General features: G+C 46.1%; 1 protein-coding gene across 1 annotated transcript; it reads left to right on the plus strand.

Moving 5' to 3' along the window:
* Nucleotides 1–766: 766 nt before the first annotated feature.
* Nucleotides 767–5,429, plus strand: SPINK2 (serine peptidase inhibitor Kazal type 2). The gene is made up of 4 exons (XM_069456992.1): nt 767–821; nt 1,643–1,686; nt 4,161–4,270; nt 5,384–5,429. Exons 1-4 carry the CDS (start codon nt 767–769, stop codon nt 5,427–5,429), a joined length of 255 nt encoding a protein of 84 aa, XP_069313093.1.
* The last annotated feature ends 1,964 nt before the right edge of the window (nt 5,430–7,393 follow it).

Genomic DNA, 7,393 nt, shown 5'->3' on the forward strand with positions numbered 1-7,393 from the left:
GCCTCAGCTGCTGGAGTAGCTAGAACTACAGAAGCACACCACCACACTTGGCTAATTTTTTAAAATTTATTTTGTAGAGGCTGGGCAGGGTGGCTCACGCCTGCAATCCTAGCACTCTGGGAGGCCGAGGCGGGAGGATCGCTCCAGGTCAGGAGTTCGACACCAGCCTGAGCAAGAGTGAGTCCCCGTCTCTACTAAAAATAGAAAGAAATTAGCCAAACAACTAAAAATAGAAAAAATTAGCTCGGCATGGTGGCACATGCCGGTAGTCCCAGCTACTAGGGAGGCTGAGGCAGGAGGATCGCTTGAGCCCAGGAGTTTGAGGTTGCTGTGAGCTAGGCTGATGCCACGGCACTCTAGCCCGGCAAAGGAGTGAGAATCTGTCTCAATAAATAAATAAATAAATAGAGGTTCACAAGGGTCCCCGGGACTCTGAAACAGGTTCCTGTTTGCTGGAGGGAGAGGTCTTCCCCTGGGGAAGGGAGGCAGTGGGTAGCTGCCTTCTCTACCTCCACCCTCTGCCCTCCTCTGCCTCCCTCCCTGCTTCCTTCCCACGCCCCCTTCCCCCTCTCTCCCTCCTCCTACCGGCCTCCTTCCCTACCCCTGCCCGCCCCCCTTTCCTCGCCTCCTTCCTGCCACCTCCTCTGGCCCGTCCTCCCTCTCCGGCCCCTCCCCCGCCCCACCCTGTCTCGTGTCACCGTTTGACGCCCGGGCCCAGAGCTTCGGCACAGGACGCTCTGCGTCCCCACGGCCGGCCGCGGCGAGGATGGCGCTCGTGGCGCTGCGCTTGGTGCTGTTGCTCCTGGTCGAAGTCTTTGCAGGTGACTCTCGCTCACAAGCGAGTCTGGTGGGCGAGGACCCGCCAAGAAGCGACGGAGAGGGAGTCTCGCCGAGGTCTGCCCCTGCCAGGCTCTGAGCGGCCTTGGCGACTGTCCCTGTGCACCCGTTACTGGCGGTTCCCCAGCCAGACCTGCGGTGGCGAACGCGACCGGGGGACAGGTGTAGGGGGAGGTAGGGGTGGCCTTGTGGAGCCAGCGACTGTCTTTAGCTCTTGCTTAGGCTTTACCCCTCAGCTCCTTTAATTGCACCCTACTATCTGCTTTTTCTCTCTGAAAGTAGATTTTTCTGGTGCCCAAGATCAGGAGTTGGGTTTTTATGTACCCAGTGGCCCTTACTGAACCTCGCAGGAGATGTACAGGAATTAGGAATTGTGATTGCTTATGAGAAAACAGATTTGAAACCTATCTTAAAATGGAGGTAAAATGCTAACACCTAATATTAAGTTTTGTATTTATTACCCGGAACCTCAGAGGAAAAAATTATGAGCTATTAAGAGTTACTTCCCCAACTTTTATTCCTGAACCTCAAAATCCTCTCAACCAAACCTCATGGGAGCGGAACCAAATGTTCTGTCTCCATGCCTGTTAGGACAGGAGCCAGAAAAACCTGAATATCCTTTTTAGGGGGCAGGAGTGGGGGCGGTTGAAAGAAGGGAGGCATCAGAGAGAAGCGGGAAGGTGTGGCCTGGAGAATCCCAAACTGGATTTTAAAAAACCCTTTTGAAAAAAAAAAGAAAAAAAAACCCGTTTTGAACAATAACTCACCTTAATCACCTACTGTAAAATGTGTTTTCTTCCTGCAGCCTCTTTGGACTCTGAATTTAATCCGAATACAGGATATAGAACAGTAAGTAGGAAACCACTTGTATTGTTTCTACTAATACAGTGAAGCCCCAAACCCTTTGGGCGGGGGCTGATTTTCAGATCTGACCTGCCGCTTTTGAAACTGTTGACTGCTTTAAAAACCAGGTTCTTAGGCGAGCCTTTCGGTATTTGGCATTTCAACATTTTAGTTGAAAATAGATCGGTCTTTGAGGCCTCAGGGCTTTGTTTGCTTTCATATTCCCTTCAATGATTCCAAAGGTCATTGGCCTAATAGTTATTCCCTGTACTAGACATCTTATGTACTTTATCAAATTAAATTCTGTGGATGTAAACGAAGACCAACCAAATGAGAATGAGCAGAGGCTAATTCATTAGAGCTTGCTATAGCCAGGGTATCAGCCACTATCATTTGCATTTTGGTAGAGACTTAAAAGACAGGGGAGTGGGAAGGATTTATAGTGACCAAAAGGGAAAGCTTCCAGTGTGCCCTGATCCGAGGCTGCTGGCCTGGGAAGCTGCAGGTGGGCTAACTGGAAGCCCACAGTCTATGGGATTGGTTGGGGGTTGGGGGAGGGCTTTCTCTGGTTGGTTCTAACTTGGATTTGAAAACAAAATTAGGGAAACTGTCAGTTATTAAGTCCTGGTCATTTTGGGCTGATTTTTTTTTTTTTTTTTTTGGTGACAGAGTCTCGCTCTGTTGCCCAGGGTAGAGTGCCGTGGCATCAGCCTAGCTCACAGCAACCTCAAACTCCTTGGCTTAAGCGATCCTCCTGCCTCAGCCTCCCGAGTAGCTGGGACTACAGGCATGCGCCACCATGCCTGGCTAATTTTTTCCATATATATTTTTAGTTGGCCAGATAATTTCTTTCTATTTTTAGTAGAGACAGGGTCTCGCTCTTGCTCAGGCTGGTCTCCAACTCCTGACCTCGAGCAAGCCACCCGCCTCGGCCTCCCAGAGTGCTAGGATTACAGGCGTGAGCCACCGCGCCTGGCCTTACGCTGATATGTTTTAAGCTAAAATGTTTAGGATATATATCATTTTTTGTTATTGTTTCCTCGATTTCATTGACTTTTTCAACTAAATGACCAACTACCACCGGTCCCAATCTCACGGGATGAGAGGGTGTCTGCTCTGCCTGTGGAGTAGCCTAGAAGGCATCATCTTAGAGAAAAAACACACCAGGCCCCCAAACGGAGCGGATAGTGCTGAACAGAGGATGAAAAGATCCCAAACTCTCTTACTTCAGAGTCTGGCCATGGCCAGCCCTGCTTCAGTCTTTATAAATCCAGATAATATCAATAGAAATGTGTATTCTATTTATTCAGAGCGCTAAGACGGTAACTTACTCCAAGGTAAGGAAAGGGGGTCACTATTTACTAAAATATACATGTTTGTGTATATATAGGACAGAAAAAGAGCAGGCCATATATTTAACCTTTTGTTAAAGTGGGACTCTGGACACCATAGTCTGATCATCCCTAGTCCTGGCCCTGCCAGTGACTAGTGGCTAATGAGCAAGACCTATTACTTCTCTGGCCCCAATTCCATTAATTTAGAGGGTTGAGATCCAGGACCCCATGTTCATTGCCTGGGGCTGCTGTCACAAAGTACAAGTAGGTGGCTTAAACAACAGAAGTGGATTGTCTCACTGTTCTGGTGGCTCAAAGTTCAAAATCAAGGTATCGGGAGGGTTGGCTCCTTCTGAGGCCTGGGAGGGAGGATCCATGCCTCTTTCCCAGCTTCTGGAGAGAGTTCTCCAGAAGGAGAGCCAGGGTTCTCCTTTGTCTTCATAAATGGGGTTCTCTCTTTGTCTTCACGTGGTACTCCCTTGGTGCCTGACTCTGTGTTCAAATCCCACCTTTTTATTAAGGGTACCAGTCATATTGGATTAAGGCCCACTCTAATGACCTCATTTTAACTTGATTACTTCTGTAAAGACCCTATTTCCAAGTAAGGTCACATTCTCTGGGGTTAGGACTTTAACACGTCTTTTTGCGGGGGGCACAGTTAAACCCATGACAACCCACTTTTGAACCTGCTGCTTTCTTTAATACTGTTGGGCACATGTCAGTGTCTTGAAAGTCCAGACTAAAAGATGAGATGCCTGAGTTTGCCTCAGCATCATGCCAAGGGATTAAGGTGGAATTGAGCAGAACATCCTTGTGGAGATTGTAGTGAAGTGCACACTATGAAGCCAGAGGACAGGTAAAGTAGGTACGATGGTATATCTTAGACTTTCATTTAAAAATCAGCCAGATTGAGCCCTCTGAGGCCCTCTATTATTATTTTTTTTACATAGCATGTATTGAACCATTGCATTAACATTACATCTGGTTTTTGCATTAGAAAAATCATTTTTTGTAGAAAATAGAAATATTTTTGTGGGATATTTATAGGAAATCTGAGGAGATTTGAGACATTTTCCCCCTTTAGCTATTTCGTAATAAGCAAATCTCAGTCATTCTCTAATTTCTCTCTCCCTTTCTCTTTTCCAGCCAAACTGTGGTCTGTATAAATTACCAGGATGTCCCAGGGACTTCAGCCCTGTGTGTGGCAGCGACATGTCCACTTATGCCAATGAATGTACTCTGTGCATGAAAATCAGGTAACCCCGTGATTTTATAGCTGCAGACTAGCCAAGTTTTAAAAATTTCTTTTCTTGAATTTTGATTGCTTAGGAGGTAGTGACTCTTTTCTTGTATGTAAGGATGGACTGTGACATAACTAGTCCTCGGTTTGCAGACTGACATTGAAAAAGAGGCACCCCCCCCCCAAAAACAAAAGATGCAAAATTCTTAGTGCATATTTCAGGTCAACGTTCGAAAATAAAGTATGTGATTGATCAACTGTAGACTAGATAATCGAGTTATGTTATTGTCCAGGGATGGAGAATTTCCCCAAATTAAGAGTGTTTTCAATAGTTAAACTCTGGGTGGAGTAAGAAATCTTCTTTTAAATTCAGAGGACATGCACCTGCACACCCTCTACTTCGTAGGATGCTAAATGATAAGTGTGTTATACTTGATGGCCTTCATGTAATACACCTAACCAGGTGCCATGACTCCTCCTCCAGGTGTGTGTGGCCTTATAGAGCAGAGGTCCATTCTCTGACGTCAGTCTTCACCCAGTTCCTCGGTCTTCTTCAAGTAATTCTTTGGAAGGTGGGGTGGTTAGCATCCTATGCCCTAGCATTGGAGAAGAAATGGCAGAGTGGAGACTTTTTTTTTGAAACAGAGTCTCGCTCTGTTGCCTGGGCTAGAGTGCCATGGCATCAGCCTAGCTCACAGCAACCTCAAACTCCTGGGCTCAAGTGATCCTTCTGCCTCAGCCTCCCGAGTAGCTGGGACTACAGGCATGCACCACCATGCCCAGCTAATTTTGTCTATATATATTTTTAGTTGTCCATATAATTTCTTTCTATTTTTAGTAGAGACGGGGGTCTCGCTCTTGCTCAGGCTGGTCCCGAACTCCTGACCTCGAGTGATCCTCCCGCCTCGGCCTCCCAGAGTGCTAGGATTACAGGCGTGAGCCACCACGCCCGGCCCAGAGTGGAGACTTTCACTCCTCATTGTTTCCTAGATTTAGCTTTAAAAATGATTAAGTAAATGTAACTCTGGAAGGCATCCAGTGTATAATGACATGAGTCAAATAGTGAGACAGTTTCCGTGTGGCCGTGGGGGAGGTAATAATTGTGTCTATATGGCTGTTCAATTTGCAGGGAAGATGGTCACGATATAAAAATCATCCGGGATGAACCATGCTGATGGAGCAGTTTACAGGAAAGAAGATGGAGAGACCACCTTCCCCGGCACACTAGATAAATTTCACTTCCCCCTTTTCTCTTTTCCTATGTGTCCTTGCCTAAGATTTGTTCCTGCACGTTTTCTGGGAGGAGATGTGGAAGACAGCCATGTGTAGTGATGGAGAATGCTTGTTTCTTGGCTTTTGCCCCTTGAGTTAAGCACATCGCCCAGATGACGGGTGCGCTACTTTATTTAGTTGGAATAAAATGAGCCTTGAATTCAGTTACTATTGTCCTCTGTTGAAAATGCCATTCTCACTGCAGGGGAGGCAAAATTTTACCTCCACCCTTTAGGATTTTTCAGCTGGGCCTGAGAATTAAATGGATGTGAGATAGATCAATAAGAGGAAAACATATCAATTTATTTAGTACAGCTTTTATGTGGCATGGGAGCCTTCGTAAAGAAATGAAGGCCTAAAGACCCAGAGTTGAACACTTACATATAACAAATTAGACAAAGAGTAGCGAATTGTAAAAACGTGACAAGGCAAAGGGGCTTGGGCAGGGTGGTTAACTGGATGGAGAAGTGGTCAGGAGAGAAGGATCAGTCTAACACGGGTTGCTTGTGCAGATTTCCCTTGGCCTCAACCTCCTGTCCTCGGTGATAAGGATGTGACTTTCCTTTTGGTGTAGGGAGGACATCGTTCATTTGGGAATTCATCTCCTCTTTTTAAGAAACAGAAGGAAAGTCAGAGTGATCTTCTTGCACCTGCTGTTTGTCAAGCGCCTTTTACTCAAAATAGTCAATATTCCGGGGTGGCACATTCTTAATTCATCACTCAGCAGCCTCACTGGTTCTTTTCCTCTCAGGCACAGGTAAATGTCAGCAAGTGAGATGTGGAGTCGGTGGAGTCACTGTTGAGAGGGCAGGATTTACCCTAATATCCCTCCTTCCCTGATTCTTGGATAATTAATTTATATGTCACTGGTATAGTGTTCTGCACATGACAACTGATCGTAAAATACTTGGAGCTGATGTTAGCCCAAGCTGGTAAAATCAGAGAATCATTCAAAATCTCCTTTTTCAGCCTGGTGCTGTGACTTACACCCGTAATCCTAGCACTCTGGGAGGCCAAGGCAGGAGGATAGCTTGAGTTCAGGAGTTTGAGACCAGGCTGAGCAAGAGCAAGACCCTGTCTCTACTAAAAATAGAAAAATTAACTAGGCATCATGGCGTGCGCCTATAATCCCAGCTACTTGGGAGGCTGAGACGGAGGATAGCTTGACGCCAGGAGTTTGAGGGTGCAGTGAGCTAAGATGATGCCACTGCACTCTACCCAGGGCAACAAAGTGAGACCCTGTCTCAAAAAAAAAAAAAAAGAAAGAAAGAAAGAAAGAAAGAAAGAAAGAAATCTCCTTTTTTGGGGGGGGGGGTCAGCTAAATCTGAGCTCATTCTGATTCCAACACTTGTGCTTCAGTTTTCTTACCTGAAAATGGAGATAATTCTCAGCTCATGGAGCTGCTGTGAGGAAACTGCTTGGCACATAGAAACCCCTGGAATAATGGCTACTGTTATTTCAAGCATCCCTCCTAGAGAGGAAGAAACAGGCCGTCAAAGGCAAACAAATTTGCCTAAGGTGACAGAACACGTTTAAAACCTAGCCTGGACTAGAGGGCGGGGCGTCCAAATTCCCAGTCCATTGTTTTTATTTTATTTTATTTTATTTTATTTTTTGAGACAGAGTCTCGCTCTATTGCCCGGGCTAGAGTGCCATGGCATCAGCCTAGCTCACAGCAACCTCAAACTCCTGGGCTTAAGCAATCCTTCTGCCTCAGCCTCCCGAGTAGCTGGGACTACAGGTATGCGCCACCATGCCTGGCTAATTTTTCTATATATATATTTTTTAGCTGTCCATATAATTTCTTTCTATTTTTAGTAGAGACAGGATCTCGCTCTTGCTCAGGCTGGTCTCAAACTCCTGACC

This window comes from Eulemur rufifrons, chromosome 24 (genome assembly GCF_041146395.1).
Source record: "Eulemur rufifrons isolate Redbay chromosome 24, OSU_ERuf_1, whole genome shotgun sequence".
NCBI classification, from domain to species: Eukaryota; Metazoa; Chordata; class Mammalia; order Primates; family Lemuridae; genus Eulemur; species Eulemur rufifrons.

Coding starts and splice junctions, on each gene's coding strand:
- SPINK2 (XM_069456992.1), top strand. CDS start 767: ATGGCGCTCGTGGCGCTGCGCTTGGTGCTGTTGCTCCTGGTCGAAGTC. Junction 1,687..4,160: donor CGAATACAGGATATAGAACA/GTAAGTAGGAAA, acceptor TCTCTTTTCCAG/CCAAACTGTGGTCTGTATAA. Junction 4,271..5,383: donor ACTCTGTGCATGAAAATCAG/GTAACCCCGTGA, acceptor TTCAATTTGCAG/GGAAGATGGTCACGATATAA.